This window comes from Nicotiana sylvestris, chromosome 7, assembly GCF_000393655.2.
Source record: "Nicotiana sylvestris chromosome 7, ASM39365v2, whole genome shotgun sequence".
In the NCBI taxonomy this organism is placed as follows: Eukaryota; Viridiplantae; Streptophyta; class Magnoliopsida; order Solanales; family Solanaceae; genus Nicotiana; species Nicotiana sylvestris.
The window spans coordinates 74,178,437-74,196,989 of NC_091063.1; the positions used below are offsets into that span (position 1 = coordinate 74,178,437).

Genomic DNA, 18,553 nt, shown 5'->3' on the forward strand with positions numbered 1-18,553 from the left:
ACCGAAATAAATAGTTTATAATTTTCTTTCAGACGATTGTATTTAGTAAATCTTAGAAGTTCGTGAGCATTGTGACACCAATCTTGGGTAGAGGATTATGTTAAACTTTCCGCATTTCTATTCAGTTTTTATATAAGTTAAGACTTTCGCTTGAAATTTTAATTATGTTGCCTTAATTGCATGTTGATAATTATGGAAAAGAATGTGTGTTAAACGGAAGGTAATTTAAGTTGGCTTGCCTAGCTCCTATTAGTAGGCGCTATCACGACCCCGAGGGTGGGAAATCCGGGTCGTGACAGTTATACATCATATTCAGTTCTATTCTTATACATAGCAAATCATAACATTAGCAATACCATAATTTTTAATATATGGATAAGCATGTATAAAGACAGAAATGCATCTTCAAAAAAAAATTCAAATCCTTTCCAAAGTTTTTGGAGAGTATTTTTGTAAGAAAATAATTATTTTTTTAAAAGTTATACAATGTATGTTATTTTTAATACATCAAACCAAACAACAAATAAGAAATAATTTTAGTATAACTAATCCTAATATTACTAGTACATCTTCTTCAATTACTATTAATTTTAGTGTACGTGTATTGCACGTGAATTTTACATCTATCAATAAGAGTGCATAGAATATTGAACAAAAAAATAAATTTTGAATATAGACTTGAACTCATAATAAGTAAAACAAAATTCACCTAACAACAAGGATGGAACATTTAGGAAAATTTATTAATTTATGCATCAACATTACAAGATACAGTAAGTAGTCCACGAGTTGGACAACATACCATATTATTCTTCAAAATTTGCCTATTGTATAAGTGCAATTTATTTACATATCTATCTATACTATGTTAAAAGCACGAAGGCCCTTAGCGAAATGTCGTTTGCTTTTTTTACCCTTTAAAAATTACTTACACATTCGACAAAATAGTTATTTAATAATTTCTCAAATATTTAGGATTTTGAAGTCGATTAAAATTTAATTTATTAAATGTTTTCTATATTTGAGCTATGAGGATTTAAATCCAAATATTTAGGACTTCCAAGTTAATTAACATTCTACTATTCAAAATAAGGTAAACATTCTAACGTTAGTTAGTACAAACTTTTTTTCTTTCTCTTTTTATGTTCCTCTCTCAATTTATTTCTACAACTATATGCATTTAATTCTCCTTCTACTATTTCTAAAGAAGAAAAATATGGACAAAATCAAATATTATTTATTGGAAAACAATAAGAGTTTTTGCATTCTAGAAAAAGATTTAATATTATAATTATTTTTAAGATATAGCTTTTGAAAACAAATGTTGCCAAAGATGATTCAAAACGTCACGTTTTAATTCTACTTATGCGAAAGTGATTAGTTAAACTAAAATAAATTTTATGTTAGTATCTCGATTGAGATAATTGAGGACGTCTATTAGACATAATTTGTTACTTTATTGAGTTAGCTATATAAGATTAATAATCATCTTTTTTTAGGAACTTACACTTTTTTCTTCAAGTTTTAATTTATAATTCATAATTTCATATAATATTTTTTTGATCTTTTGAAATTGTTTACCTAGAATAAAATACATGTGCAACGTGCTATTAAAAAACTAGTATACTATATTAAAAGCACGAAGGCCCTTAGCGAAATGTTGTCTCCTTTTTTGCCCTTTAAGAATATATTTTATATTGGACAAAGTAGTAATTTTAATTATTTTCCTAATATGTAAAAATGGTTATTAATTATTTTTCTAACATGTAGGGACAATCATTTAATTAAATGCCTAATATTTAGAACTTTGATATGGAAAATCATATAATTATCTTTTTGTTGTAAAAGTGTTTGTTTAAGAATCCTTGACGAGCTCTTTTCTTTTCGTTAAATAGTTTCAGGTTTAGTAGTGTTTTTTTCTTTCTTTTCAGAACTTCTTTTCTTCGTTTAGTTATATAATTTGGTTATTACAATGAGCTATAAGAACTTATTCTTTTTCTAATCCGTCAAATAATTCATATAATATTTATTATTAATTAAAAAGTTTAATAATTTGCATTTTACTCTTAAAAAGATAATTCTTATTTTCTATAATATCACTTTAATCATTTAATTAATTCATATAATATTTATTATTAATTGTATTATATGTTGGATAAAATTGTCAATACAAGTAAAATATTTTTCTTGAAAAGAACTGCCGTAAGATAGAAAAGGGAGAATAAAAGAATAGAAAGTAGGAAACTTCTTCTTACTTGATATCCCCAATGACAGAGAAGGTAAAAGACGGTCCTTTTATAGTTTGCAGGGAAAGTCAATATTTTCGAAGGAAAAAAGTTAAAAGAATAAGACAATAACTAAGAAGGTCAAAATTTTCGTAGTTTATAAAGAAAAAAGAACAAGACAATAAGTAGAAAACTCATTAATTAATTTCCCTATTTAAAAAAGTCAAATTTTGTAGGTTAAAAAGGAAAAAAGAATAGATAATAAGTAGGAAACTTATTCTTTAATATCGAAATTAAGGAGTTTAAAAAAAATAATAACAATAATATCCCAATTTTTATTTTCCATGAACACTTTCTTTTAGTTTTTTGGATGGTCACTAATTTCATCTACCTATAAAAGACTGTTTGTAGGTCGACTTCTTAAATTAGAATTATAAAAGTAATTTTTTTTTTAAAAAGGGGTTAAAAACTTCTAAAGAAGCTAATATTTTATGCTTATTATCATAAATTCTTGATAATAAGCCTTGAGGTAATTTGCTTTGTGCTTTGAGGTAAATTTTTTAACGTTTAGACTGTTTCTTGAAGTTTTGTAATAATAGACGTTCTTCAAGTTTTGTAGTAACAAAAGTTCTTGCATTTCTACATAGCTATCAATTCAAGTCTGTAATCTAAAATGTAATCTAAAAGATAAATAAATGTTTAAGTTTATATAACTAGAACAGATATTCTTGTAGTTTTTTTTAATAAGTATTTTATTTGTATTTTAAACATATTACGTGTGAGAAATATATGTGTTTAACAAATTTATTTCGTGAGCATGTAATTGTTGTTTTATGAAAAAATCTGTAAAATAAAAAAAAACGTTTACATGAAATTAGAAAGAATGACCTTGAAATATTTAAGAATAGAGTAATCAAACTTTATATAGAAAGATATAACAAAGTAGTACAATTGAAAGTGTATATGGCTGAAGAATACATAAGAAATAAAATTAACATCATTATTGGAGATGCTAGGAATATGACTGCCACCAAAAGATTACAATCTTAAAATATAATTCATTAATAATTAATATTGGATCTTAAATATGTTTGCACTTTAATGATCTCTAATGTTTCTTCAATTGGATATAAGACTTGATTTCATTGACAAGGAGGGGTGACTTTTTTTTTTTTAAATATTTTTTCTATTTGAAGTCTAACTTTAGCTTTATCATACTAAGATCCAAGTTTTTCAAGGCTTTTTTTTTGGTCATTCCTCTATTTTTTCTTAGCTTTCCTAATACCAAACAAAAAGAAGTTTGTTCTACAAAAAAAAAAGAAAACTATTAATTAGTTGACTTTGTTTGTGTTTACTGTCTTATAGAATGAACTTAAGAATATATATCATGCAAAAAATATTGGAAAAAACTCTTAAATCTTCAAGAGTTTATATATTCTTGCTAAAAGAAAACATGAAAACTTTTAAAATAGTAATGAAATATAAATATAAAATAACTTTTTAGTAGAATATATCAACCAAGATGATTGAGGACTTTTTAGTGTGTCATGACCCGGATTTCTCACCCTCGGGAGTCGTGATGGCGCCTACTAGTGAAAGCTAGGCAAGCCAACCAATTGAACTATCTACCTTATTTCCATTTTTAATCCGATAACGGTTAAGAGCCAACAATTAGATAACAACAGAATTGAATAAGCAAAAGACTGCATTGTAAAAATTTAATAATACTGCTAATACCAATCCACAAAAAATCTACCCAAGACTGGTATCACAACTTCACAGACTGTCTAGGAGTACTACAAATAAAGGTCTGAAAGAAATAAATACAACACTGTCTCTGAAAATACATGAAAGAAACATGAATAGTAGATAGAAGGAGATGCCAAGGCTTGCGGACGCCTGCAGGACTACCTCGGATCGCCTGATGAATCGACAATATCTGACCTTCACAACTCAAATAAATTAACTAGATGTCAAGGTACGTTGAACCCCAACATGATTCATTAGGTGATCTCTTGATATGTCTACATCTTCCATCAGAGCCACAACTGGTCTAGTAAATACACTATCTTTCCACTACCTCTACTTGTCATCTGAAACACAACAAAATCAACCCCATCGCTTTTGACTATTCTCACGTTCTGCAATACTTCATAGCAGTGGTCAAGATAATCCCGTAGGTCCTCAAAAGATGCACCGCTGAAAGTGGTAGCGAAGAGCTTGGTGAAAACTATCCAACCTCCGCAAAGCCTCCGAAGACATAATTGATCTATCACCGGTCTGTGATGTTGTTCGGCTGAAGAAGCGGCACGTGACTTCGCCATTCATGAAAGGACAAGAGTAGAGGTTTCAATTTAGCAATGTGAGAACAAAATCGCACGACAGAAGAATGGGAGTGAAACTTTTCCTAACTCTATAGCCTCTGGGGGATAAAGACAGACGTCTCTGTACCGATCCCTCAGACTCTACTAAGCTTGTCTGTGAATTGTGAGACCTGTGTAACCTAGGGCTCTCATACCAATTTGTCACGACCCGGATTTCCCACCCTCGGGAATCGTGATGGCGCCTACTAGTGAAAGCTAGTCAAGCCAACCAATTGAACTATCTACCTTATTTCCATTTTTAATCTGATAACGGTTAAGAGCCAACAATTAGATAACAATAGAATTGAATAAGTGGAAGACTCCATTGTAAAAATTTAATAATACTGCTAATACCAATCCATAACAAATCTACCCAAGACTGGTGTCACAACTTCACAGACTGTCTAGGAGTATTACAAATAAAGGTCTGAAAGAAATAAATACAACAATGTCTCTGAAAATACATGAAAGAAACAGGAATAGTAGATAGAAGGAGACGCCAAGGTCTGCGGACGCCTGCAGGACTACCTCGGATCGCCTGATGAACTAGAAACATCAATCTCACTGCGGTCCGAAGTCTACCGCACTGAGATCTGTACACAAAAATGTACAGAAGTGTAGTATCAGCACAACCGACCCCATGTGCTAGTAAGTACCTAGCCTAACCTCGCCGAAGTAGTGACGAGGCTAGGACCAGACTACTAAATAAACCTGTGCAAGATAGCGTACAAAAATAATAGGAAGCAGATAACAATGATGACAACAATGATCAACCAGGGATATAAATAGCAGGCGACAAGAACACCATAAATACTTCTCAACAAATAATAAATACAAGTGCAATCAATTAATTAAGTCCTTCAAATATAAATCTTTCGCCTATAAATCCTTCAAGTAATAATCTCTAAGATAATATGTTTTTCAATAAATATATTTCGAATATATTTCCTTCAAATAAATATCTTTCAGATAAGCATCTTTCGAATATAATTCTTTCGAGTAAAGGTCATCTTGTGACACCTTATTTCATAATCATATAGGTCTCAACCCATTTTCATATTTTCACGGCACCTCGTGCCCATATTTATCTCACAATCGCACGGACAACTCACGTGTCATTAAATAAAACCAAAATATTTTTCCCGACACCTTGTGCCCACATATTTCTGCCTCACATTGCACAATGTTACTCAACTCATAGGTTCCATAACCCAATACAATTAAGAATGTTCAAGGAGCCTCCTTCACTTAACATAAAGTAGAGTACAACTTCCAACCCAATTAGAAAATCAACAAGAAAAGATGAAGTTATTTTTAGAAATCATTTGATAAAGAAAATATCATTTTCAATTAAAGTACAATATCGAAGGAATCATTACCTTTAATACGAGAAATTAATAAATCAAAACATAATAGAAATTCCTTTTTAAGTAAAGTACAACCTCAAACGGTTAAAGGAACTTTAGTTGAGAAATCAATTGAGTTAAAAATATAACAATTCTTGAAATTTGAAGTATTGGACATATTAAAAAAAATAAGGCAAGGTATTGTAAACACTATGGATTCCAACACAAAGGATCACAACAGTAAAGGGATCTAAACAGTTAATACACTTGAATTGTTAATAACAAGTAAACACAGCAAACAGAAAGTGCACGACATCGCCCTTCGTGCTTTAACACTCTCTCACCAAAACAATACACGACATCACCCTTCATGTTTTAACACTCTCTCACCAAAACAATACACGGCATCACCCTTCGTGCTTTAACACTCTCTTACCAAAATAATATACGGCATCATCCGTCGTGCTTTACACTCTTCCTCACCCAAGCAACAAACACAAGGCAAATAGGGTAAGAGAATCTATAACATCGAAATAAAATCAAGTAATAACGGAAAGTCAGTAAATAAACGTACAAGACAACATAACTCAGTTAGAATCAGGAAAAATCAAGGACAAGTGCACGACATCACCCTTCGTGATTTTACTCTCGTCCTCACCATAAGAATCAATATAAATTGCACGGTATCACCATTCGTGCTTTACACTCTTCCTCACCATAAAATCAATATAATCGGCACGGAATTGTACATCGTGCAGTACGGCATCACCCTTCGTGCTTTACACTCTTCCTCACAAAATCATACGCGGCATTACCCTTCATGCTTTAACACTCTTCCTCACCCAAAGAACAATCACAAGAAATAAGGGCAAGGAAATAAATGAAATCACAATAAAATCCTGGTAAGGGGACAATAGTACAACAATTAAATCCCGACAAGGGAAACAACATCAAAACAATAACATCCCGGTAAAGGAAACAACATCAAAACAATAATACTTCCACAAGTCATATTCCCCAATACAAATTAGCATATAAAGCAGATACACTACGAAACGGAGTCAGATTAATCAAAGTATAAGACTCACGGGCATGCTTGACACCAACGTATAAATACTCGTCACCATGCCTATACGTCGTACTCAACAAATAACACATAACAGATAGGACACAACTCCTAATCCCTCAAGCTAGGGTTAGACCAAACACTTACCTCGCTTTGCAACTAATTCAAAATTCCAACAAGCCTTTGCCTCGCAAATTCGTGCCTGAAATTCACAAATCTAGTCATAAACAATTTGATTCAGTCAATAAAAATTATAGGAATTAATTCCATATGAAATTCTATATTTTCCATTAAAATCCGAAATTGCACTAAAAATTCGCTTGTGGGTCCACGTCTCGGAACTCGACAAAAATTATGGAATATGAAACCTCATCCAACCACGAGTCTAACCATACCAAAATTACTAAATTTCGATAACATTTCGACCCTCAAATCCTCAAATCTATCCTAGAGAGTTTTCAAACTCTTCCAACTAAATTCATAGATTTAATACCAAAACTAGTCATAGATTCGGGTAATATAACCAAAATTAAGTTAAGAACACTTACCCCGTTGTTTTCTCTGAAAATCTCCCGAAAATCGCCTCTTCCCGAGCTCCAATTTACAAAAATGGTTCAGAAATAAACATTCTGTCCAGAATTCGGGGGTGTTGTTCACGCGTTTTACTGTTCACGGGGTACTGTACACGGTACTGTTCATGGGGTACTGTACACTATACTGTTCATGGGGTATTGTACACGGTACTGTTCACATGCTATAAAAGAAATTTCAGCAGCCTTTTTATATTCGTTAACCTTCCGAAATCTACCCGAGGCCCTCGGGACCTCAACAAAATACACCAACAAGTCCTAAAACATAATACAGACTTAGTCGAAATCTCAAATCGCATCAAATAAGGCTAAAATCGTGAATCACACCCCCATTCAAGCCTAATGAAACTAAGAACATCCAACTTCTATATTCGATGCAAAAACCTACCAAATCAAGTCCGATTGACTTCAAATTTTGCACACAAGTCATAAATGACATAACAAAGCTAGGAAAAGTTTTAGAACTAGATTTCGACCCCAATATCAAAAAGTCAACTCTCCGGTCAAACCTAAGAAATCTTTAACCTTAGATTTCTAGATTCCGTTAAATGACGATAATTTAATCTAGGGACCTCCAAATTCGATTTCGGGCATATGACCAAGTCCCAAATCACGATACGAAACTACTAAATGGTCAAAACTTTTATCCGGGTTCGTTTGCTCAAAATGTTGACCGAAGTCAACTTAGTTGAGTTTTAAAGCTCTAGTTCACAATTTAATCCATTTTTCACATAAAAACCTTCCGGAAAATTATACGGACTGCGCACGCAAGTTGAGGAATTATTGATACCGCTTTTCAAGGTCTTAAAAATACCGAGATGGTTATTTAATTTAAAGGTGACATTTTGGGTCATCACATAGTGTTATCATTTTCTTTATTGAGTTAGCTAAATAAGATCAAGAAACATCATTTTGAATAACTTTTTTTTTATGTAAATATTTTATAGCTCAAAGACTATTCGTTGATATAATATTAACATAATTTTTAAAATTAGTACTTATTAAGAGGGGATACACGCGCAACGCGCGTACCCTAAGACTAGTTTTTTTATAATACCAAACAAAAGTTTATTTACATATTTACATATATTCATATCAAATATAGATTAGAGAAAAAATTGAACTAAAAATAAGGATTGAGCATATTAAAAAAATTTATTTCCTAATGGCACGCTGTACCCAAATTATTTTATGAGTAATTTATCTACAACTGTCGAAATTTAATAAATGGATATACCTTTTAAAACACAATATTGTAAATTATTTTCGTGCGCAAGGTAATTATATTAATTAGCAAAATTTAAATTATAAGTGAGATGGAAAAATTCTTGCACCGCACCTTAAGATTAATATTCCATGAAATGTTTATGATGACGAATGGGAAATAGTTCAAATGGGAATAATTATTTTTCATGAGATAATGAAAATTGTTTGCCTAAACAGATGAAATTATCAAAAATCTGGCTAGATGCAAGGACGTCAATTGCCAATCTCTGTTCTTTAAATCTATTTTGAATAACCAGTTGATACTATCAAATACTATCATAAAATTATTGATCGGGTTAAGCACCTGATATAAATTCACAAGAAAGAACAATTAAACATTGTTCTAGGCTACAAGGCTCTCAAGTTTATCTTTCACTCTGTCTCAAGTGAGTTATTCTTATTTAATGTCTTGTGAAGGACAATAGAAACCGAACAAAAATTATAATAATAGTTTCGATTTTTGATTTTATTATTTTTCCATTGATGAGTTATCCGTTGAGTATACATAGGAAGATGGTTCATGAAATATAATTATACAAATTAAGAAAATGTAAAGCTTCAAGGCACTCCTATCTTAATTAGGACTTCTAATTTAAAGAGTTAGGATCCATAACAAGTTCATATAGTTGTTAAAAAAAAAATTTATGTTGCTGAAATGTAAAACTATACGTGAATAAACACAAGTTTCTTTTGAATAAAAATATTAATGACTTCAAATTATTTATTATTAGTTATATTATATAATTTAAATAAGGAAAAATTTATATGAAACAAATTTTAATCGATTTTAAAGTCCTAACTATTTATTTCCTACATAACTCAAATAATAAAAAATTTAGTAATGAAAATTTTAGTAGATTCCAAAGTCCTAAATGTTAGGAAACTAATTAAATTACAACTTTGTCCAATATGAAAATTATTTTCTAAAGGTAAAAAAGCAAACGACATTTCGTTAATAGGCTTCGTGCTTTAATATAGTATAGAATGGATATAAATATAAATAATTTATATAAGATAAAAATTTAATTGACCTAGGCTTAAATTCATTCTCCTTTTTTTCTCTTTTTCTTTTATTATTATATACTATCATTGTAAATTGCCAAGCAGAAGTCTGGGAAACTAGAGAAGAAAAGCCCGTGCTAAGCACGGGCCCAGTATAGGCTAACTATTCCATAAATATTTTAAGGTACTACTTTAATAATCCAATTTAAAGTATTAACTTGTCTTTCAGTTCATAATGTGCAACAAAGACATCCTTCAAATTGAAATCAAAACAGGAAACAAAAGAACCTTCCAGTATAACATGTGGAGAATATGCATCTTCTGCACATACGCAATTAGGTTATAAGAATTAGTTCCAATCGATTTGTGTTCTACAAAAGAATTGCCAAATATCAAACATACACCACAGAACATGCACACGAGTTGGACCTTGAATTACAACATTGTGGCCATGGCCGGTTGTTTGGTACCAAAAAAATTAACATGGAAGACTGTCTATATCTTCAAGCACATCAAATGCGCACCGAGCCTGTTATTGCCCATAACTATAAATTACAGTCTCTAGCTAGCAATTAACATGTTATCCTTCGAAAGTGTAAAATAAGTACCTCCAGAAAGCATACATCTATCAAATTTATAGTTAGAGAAGTATGGAATCACAAACAGTGACATCAAGACTGTAACGACCCGACTGATCGCTTTGCCTTTTTGAATCCCATTTCCTTAAATAAGACCTCCAGCACTTGCTTTAGCTAATTTATGATTTGCGGGGACGGTTGGTTCGGGATTTGGAAGAGTTTGGAGTGAAATATGTCCATTTGGTTCCTTAGGATTTTCTTAAAAAGGCTAAGTTGACTTGGGTCATCATTTTGACCAAACGGACCCAGATTCGTAATTTGACGGTCTCGGAGGGTCCGTAGGAAAATATGGGACCTGGGCGTATGCCCGGAATCGAATTCCGAGGTCCCTAGCTCGAGTAATGAATTTTTATTAGAAATTGTTAATATGAAGTTTTAAGGATTTAAAGAAACTAATTAATGATTGATTTCATGGGTATCGGACTCGTATGTTGGTTCTGAAGCCCATTACAGATCCGATATATTATTTAAGACTTGCCCACAAAATTTGGTGTCAATCCGAGTAGTTTATGGGCGTTTTGGCCCGTTGGAGGAAAATTGAGAACTTGAAGTTCATAAGTTTGATTCATTTGGTTTTAGGGAGTGATTCTTAGATTTAGCGTTGTTTCGGGCGAAGGTTCGAGTAGGTCCGTTTTGTGATTTCAGACTTGTCAGTATGTTCGGGCGGGGCCCGGGATCTCCAAGCGTCAATCAGACGAGGCTCGAGTGAAGTGAAATTTTTTGAGAAATGCTGAAGCTGCTGCTTCTGTCATAACCGCACCTGCGGTTGGTAGACCGCAGGTGCGAGACCGCAGATGCGGTCCATCTATCGCAGATGCGGCCCAGGGAAGGCCAGGCCAAACCGCAAAAGCGACCCTCGAACCGCAGAAGCGGTCCCAGCCCTTTTTGCCCATTTCGCAGTTGCGATCCCCTAACCGCAGATGCGGAAATCCCTGAGGTAGTGAGTTCATTTATTACGGGTTCTAAGTCCATTTTTGCCATATTTCATTCCTCCATTGGGCGATTTTAGAGCTTTTGAGAGAAGACCATCACCTATCATCTTGAGGTAAGTGAGTTCTACCTATTTTAGTTTAATATTTATGTCTTAGGTAGATTAAACACTAGTATTAAGGTGAAATCATGGGGTTAGAGCAAAAACTTAGGGTTTTAATAAAAGTTAGATTTAACCACGAAATTTATTATGGAATAAATTAGAAATCATATATTTATAGAGAACAACTTCCTTCGAAAAATTTCAAAATCCGAGCATGTGGGCCCGGGGTCGGATTTTAGGAGACTTGTGTTAAGGGTTGGGAAATTGCTTAAATAGCTAGAATACGATCTTGTGAGTCTATATTGACTAGTTCCTACCTCATTTAACTAGTTTGGGATCATTCGGCTCCGAATTGAGGGCTTGGACTCGTTCTTGGTATTGGGAGTGCACTTTGGAGCGAGGTGAGTCTCCTTTCTAACCTTGTAAAAGGGAATTGTCCCCATAGGTGTAATAATTGAGTAATTTGCTACTAAATGCAGGGGCTACGTACGCACTAGGTGACTAGAGTCCGTGCTTAGCTACTATTATATTAATTGTCCGAATAGTCTAGGACCCACATCATGTTATATAGTGAATATCTCTATGTTTTTGTGCTAATGTGATCACTTAGGGAATGCTAGAGACTTGGAAAGGAAAAATGGTGAGCATATATACTTGTTGAACCCTTGCATGATTTTATTTGAATATAAATGCGCCTTCGTGTGTTTTCTCGATATTAATTGATATTTGTGGATCAGGCCGATCGCCTTGGTATGAATAGATGCATCTATGGTTCGCGTCATTCGACCCTCTGGCAGTGCACAGTTATTCGATCGGGCCGTCGACCTCGGCATAGTGTGCGCATGATACCTATGTCAAATCTTATCCATGACTTGACCGGCTAAATATTTGAAATGTAAATGGCAAATTGTAAAATTGTTAAGAACATGACATATTGCCGCTTACTATAAACTGTTGATTATTTGTGACTTCCATGCTTAGTGTAACACTACATTGTATTATTAACCTTAGTAAGTATCAAGTCGACCTCTCATCTCTATTTCTTCGAGATTAGACGGGATACTTACGGCGTACATATTATTTATGTGATCATACTACACTTCTGAATTTAATTGTACAGGATCTGAGGTAGGTATATCTGGCTACCAGACTGGTCCGCGCCCCTGATTCATAGACTGAGACTTCCATGGTGAGCTGCTCCTTTCCGGCGCCGTTCAGCAGCTTGATGGGGTCTTTCTTTACTTTTGCTGTCTATTCTATCCCGGACAGTAGGATAATATTATTCTTTTGTACATTCTACTAGTTTCCCACTACTTGTGACATCAGGTCTTGGCACGCACATTAGTAGATAGTTCTTTTGAGTTGTATAATTATTATTAAATATTGCTTATCATCACCTGTTTAAATTGTAAATTAAGAAATGTTGTAACCGAATTGGGCAAGTAAAACAAGAATTTACTAATACTTCTGCGTTGGCTTGCCTGACAACGGTGTTGGGCGCCATCATGACCTATTATGGAAATTGGTCGTGACAACATGGTATCAGAGCACTAGGTTCACTTAGGTCTCATAAGTCATGGGCAAACCTAATAGAGTCTTGCGGATCGGTACGGAGACGTCTGTATTTATCTTCGAGAGGCTATAAGGTGTTAGAAAAACTACTCTTTATTCATTTCCTATTGTGCAGTAGTTGTTATGCTAAATTTCCCTCTTCTATTATCTCATAGATGGTGAGGACACGCACGACTGATGTTCTAGACACGGGCGGAGCTGCTCCCCCCGTTGCTAGAGGCCGGGGGAGGGCACTGGCCCGAGCTAGGGTACGAGGGCATCCCAAAGTTATCCCAGTAGTACCACCAGCAGATCCCGCGGGAGATCCTATCATCGAGGAGCAGAGCGAGGTGCCCGCAGCTGAGCCCACCCCTGCGAACTTCATGACAGCACTGGAATTCCAGGAGGTCATGGGCTGTATACTGCGGTTCATGGATTCTATGACTCATGGTAGTTTATTTCCAACAGATCCAACTATATCACAGGCAGGAGGGGGAGCACAGACCCCTACTTCTTAGGCTCCTGGTTATGCAGCTACAGTGTATCAGACTCTGGGTGCACTACCCGTAGACGGGGCTCCGCTAGTTGCTGCAGTGGCACCCCAGCCCAGACCAGCTGCGGATGGCGATCCGCAGAAGTTATTGTATAGGTGGACTAGGCTTCACCCTCTGGTCTTCGGGGGCGAGCGTCATGAGGATGCCCAAGACTTCATAGATAGGTGCAGGGACAGACTGCATAACATGAGGATATTGGAGTCGCATAGAGTTGACTTCACTACTTTTCGGCTTGAGGGCAGTGCCCGTAGATGGTGGCAGTCCTATGTTCTAGGCAGGCCAACAGGTTCTCCTCCCCTCACTCGGGGTCAATTTGCACAGTTGTTCTTGGATAGGTACATTCCACCCTCTGAGAGGGAAGAGCTACGGTATCAGCTTGAGCATCTTGAGCATGGTCAGATGTCTGTGACCGATTATGAGGCGAGGTTTTCTGAGTTGTCTCGCCATGCACTCATGATACTTCCCACAGATGCAGAGAGAGTGCAGAGATTTGTTGCGGGGTTGCACCCCGGTATTCGATCTGGCATGGCCCAAGAGGTGGAGATGGGTACAGAGTATCAGCTAGTGGTAGAGATTGCTCACAGGATTGAGGGATATCACCAGAGGGGTAGAGAGCAGATGCAGCATAATAAAAGGGCTCAATTCTCCGGAGAGTTCAGAGGTGCCCCGGCTAGGGGTAGAGGTCAGTTTGGGAGGGGTTAGCCCAGCAGGCCCCCATATTCAGCACCACCGCCTGCACGAGGTGCTCCAGCGCATCCTTATTTTAGCGCTATGCCAGAGAGCTCGTATCGCCCGCCAGCTATTCAGGGTTTCTCCGAGGGGTATTCAGGTCCTTAGGGCTATTCTGATTCTTATTTCAGTGCTATACCGGAGAGTTCATACTGTCCACCGGCTATTCAGGCTTCTTCCAGTGGGTCTACAGTCCATCAGGGTTAGCCATCAGGACAGCAGGCCGCCGCACCGCGGGGTTGTTTCGAGTGCGGAAATCTTGGTCATATGAGGAGGTACAACCCCAGGCTTCGGGGCAAGGCAGTACAGTAGGGTCAGCAGCCTATGATTTCAGCACTGGCTACCCCGTCACCCAGAGGTGGAGGGCAGACTGGTAGGGGCCGTCCTAGAGGTGGAGGCCAGGCAGGGAGAGGTCAGCCAGCTATTTCTCAGTCAGGTGGAGGCCAGCCAGCCGGCGCTCCAGCCAGATTCTACGCCCTTTCGGTCATGATAGATGCATTGGCCTCAGATACCGTCATCACAGGTATTATCTCCGTCGGTGGTAGAGATGCTTCGATATTATTTGACCCAGGGTCTACTTATTCTTATGTATCATCTATATTTGCTCATTTCCTGGTTATTTCTCCTGAGCCTTTGGGCACTCCTATTCATGTGTCCACTCTTGTAGGTGATTCTGTAGTGGTGTATCAGATCTACTAGTCCTGTGTGGTCACATTCTATGGTTTTGAGACTAGTGCAGATCTCCTGTTGCTTAATATGATCGACTTTGAGATCATCCTGGGCATGGATTGGTTGTCCCCATATCACGCTGTCTAGGATTACCATGCCAAGACTGTTTCATTAGTGATGCCAAGGTTCCCGAGGTTAGAGTGGAAGGGTTCCGCAGTAGATACATCTAGTAGGGTTATTTCTTTCATGAAGGCTCGACATATGGTTGAGAAGGGGTGTTTGGCTTATCTAGCTTATGTTCGGGACACCACCGTAGAGTCCCCGACGATTGATTCAGTTCCGGTGGTTCGAGAGTTTGCCGATGTGTTTCCTTCTGATCTTCCTGACATTCCACCTGATCGTGATATTGATTTTTGCATTGATTTGGCTCCAGGCACCCAGCCTGTATCTATCCCACCGTACCGTATGGCTCCGAAGGAGTTGAAGGAGCAGCTTGAGGAGTTGTTAGCAAAGGGGTTTGTTAGACCCAGTGTATCGTCTTGGGGTGCACCCGTGTTATTTGTGAAGAAGAAGGATGAGACTATGCGGATGTGCATTGATTACCGCCAGTTGAACAAAGTCACCATCAAGAACAAGTATCTGTTGCCTCGTATCGATGATTTGTTCGACCAGTTGCAGGGTGCTAGGGTGTTCTCCAAGATTGACTTGAGGTCAGGGTATCATCAGATGAAGATTCGGGACTCAGATGTTCCAAAGACTGCATTCCGAACTAGATATGGCCATTATGAGTTCCTGGTGATGTCCTTTGGCTTGACTAATGCCCCAACAACATTCATGGACTTGATGAACAGGGTATTCAGGCCTTACATTGATTCATTTGTCATCGTCATCATTAACGACATCTTGATATACACTTGTAGCTTGGGGGAGCACGAACAACATTTGAGGGTAGTGCTTCAGACCTTGTGAGAGCAGAAGCTATATGCTAAGTTCTCCGAGTGCGTGTTCTGGCTAGAGTCAGTGGAATTCTTGGGGCATATTGTGTCAGGAGAGGGTATTAAGGTGGACCCCAAGAAGATTGAGGCAGTTCAGAGTTGGCCACGTCCTACTTCGGTGACCGAGATTAGGAGTTTCCTAGGGTTAGCAAATTATTACAGACGATTCGGGCAGGGCTTTTCATCTACTGCATCACCTCTGACTAGATTGACCCAGAAGGGTGCTCTTTTCCATTGGTCTGATGATTATGAGGCGAGCTTTCAGAAGCTTAAGACAACCTTGACTACAACACTAGTTCTTGTGTTGCCTTCCGGTTCAGGGATGTATATGGTATATTGTGACGCTTCGCACATTGGATTGGGATGTGTATTGATGCAGGAGGGGAGAGTTATTGCCTATGCTTCGCGCCAGCTAAAGGTTCATGAGAAGAATTATCCTGTGCACGACCTAGAGTTGGCCGCGATCGTTCATGCTCTTAAGATATGGAGGCATTATCTGTATGAGGTCTCATGTGAGGTTTATACGGATCATCTCAGCTTGCAGCATTTGTTCAAATAAAGGGATCTTAATTTGAGGCAGCGCATGTGGCTTGAGGTACTGAAGGATTATGACATCACCATTTTTTATCATCCGAGCAAGGCTAATGTGGTCGCGGATGCCTTAAGCAGGAAGACAGAGAGTATGGGTAGCTTGGCATTCATTCTAGCGGAGGAGAGGCCACTAGCTTTGGACATTCAGTCCTTGGCTAATAGACTTGTGAGTTGGACATTTCAGAGCCCAGCTGAGTTCTTGCGTGTGTGGTTGCTCAGTCTTCATTATTGGGGCAGATCAAGGCCCGACAGTTCGATGATCTACATTTGGCGGTTCTCAAAAAGACGGTGCTTCAGGGAGGTGCCAAGGAGGTTTCTATTGGCGAGGATGGTGTTTTGCGACTCCAGGGTCATTTATGTGTCCCTAATGTTGATGGTCTGAGGGAGAGGATTCTAGAGAAGGCATACAGTTCACGATATTCCATTCACCCGGGAGCTACGAAGATGTATTTCGACTTGAGGCAGCATTATTGGTGTTGAAGGATGAAGAAAGACATAGTAGAATATGTGGCTAAGTGTTTGAATTGACAGCAGGTCAAGTATGAACACCAGAGGCCGGGTGACCTACTTTAGCAGATGCATATACCAGAATAGAAGTGGGAGCGCATCACCATGGATTTCGTAGTTGGGTTGACGCGGACTTTGCGGAAGTTTGATTCAGTATGGATCATTGTTGTAAGGTTGACCAAGTCGGCCCACTTTATTCCAGTGGCAACTACTTATACAACAGAGAGGTATGCTCAGATTTACATTCGGGAGATAGTCCAGTTGCACGGTGTGCCTGTTTCCATCATATCAGACAGAGGCCCTCAGTTCACTTCCCATTTCTGGAGGGATGTTCAGAGTGAGTTGGGGACACGTTTAGAGCTCAGCACAACATTCCATCCTCAGACCTATAGGCAGTCGGAGCGGACAGTGCAGATATTGGAGGACATGCTCAAAACATGTGTGATTGACTTTGGAGGGTAGTGGGATCAATGTTTTCCCTTGACGGAGTTTGCATACAACAACAACTATCAGTCTAGCATAAATATGGCTCCATTCGAGGCGTTATATGGTCGACGATGTCGTTCTCTATCCCAAGCTCTGTCGTGTCATTTGGGATGTGTGTGTAAATTTTTAGGTCATTCGGACGTGGTTTGGTTGGGTTTTTGATCAAAAACGTATTTCGAAAGATTTTAGAAACTTAGGCTTGAATTCGAGGTATTTTAATTGATTTGATGTTGTTTGAAGTGTTTTGATGATTGAAACAAGTTTGTATAAGGTATTGGGTTATGTTTGTCCTTTTGGTCGAGGTTCCTGGGGCCTCGGGGTGATTTCAGAAGGTTAATGGGAAGGTTTGAGACTTGTGGAAGTGCAGAAATTTTGCTGCCTCTGGTGTTTTTGCACCTGCGGTTTGGGGACCGCATGTGCGGAAGATGAACCACAGAAGTGGAGTGTTGAGATTTTTCATGAACCGCAGATGCAGTGTGGGACCGCACCTGCGGAGTCATAGGTGCGGATGGACTATCGCAGATGTGATTTTTAGACTTTAAGTGATTTTCACAGAAGCGGAGGCATGACCGCAAATGCGGCACCGCAGAAGCGGTTGGAGAGTCGCAGATGCGAAAATGCCTGGGCAGAACATATAAGTTATTCCATTTCGCAAAATTTAGTTATTTCACCATTTTTAGACTTCGGCTTGGAGCTTTTTGGGAGATTTGGAAGAGGGATAAGGGAACTTCGTAAGGTAAGGATTTTTGGACCTAAAACATATTTCTATAGTAGTATTCATGGATTAAGGCTGAAATTAAAGGAATTAAATGGCTAAAAATGGAGGATTAGGGCTCGAGTTTAAGAGGCCTTAAATTGAGGATTTGAGGGGTCATTTGGACTTCGATTTTAGTGTTCTTGATATGCATAGACTCGTGAGGAGACGAGGAATCTATTGATGTA

General features: G+C 37.4%; 1 protein-coding gene across 1 annotated transcript; it reads left to right on the forward strand.

Moving 5' to 3' along the window:
- The first annotated feature begins 13,820 nt into the window (after nt 1-13,820).
- LOC138873317 (uncharacterized) lies at nt 13,821-17,098 on the forward strand. The gene is made up of 5 exons (XM_070151771.1): nt 13,821-14,316; nt 14,495-14,565; nt 15,180-15,622; nt 16,589-16,784; nt 16,856-17,098. The coding sequence occupies exons 1-5, from the start codon at nt 13,821-13,823 to the stop codon at nt 17,096-17,098; spliced, it is 1,449 nt and encodes a 482-aa protein (XP_070007872.1).
- The last annotated feature ends 1,455 nt before the right edge of the window (nt 17,099-18,553 follow it).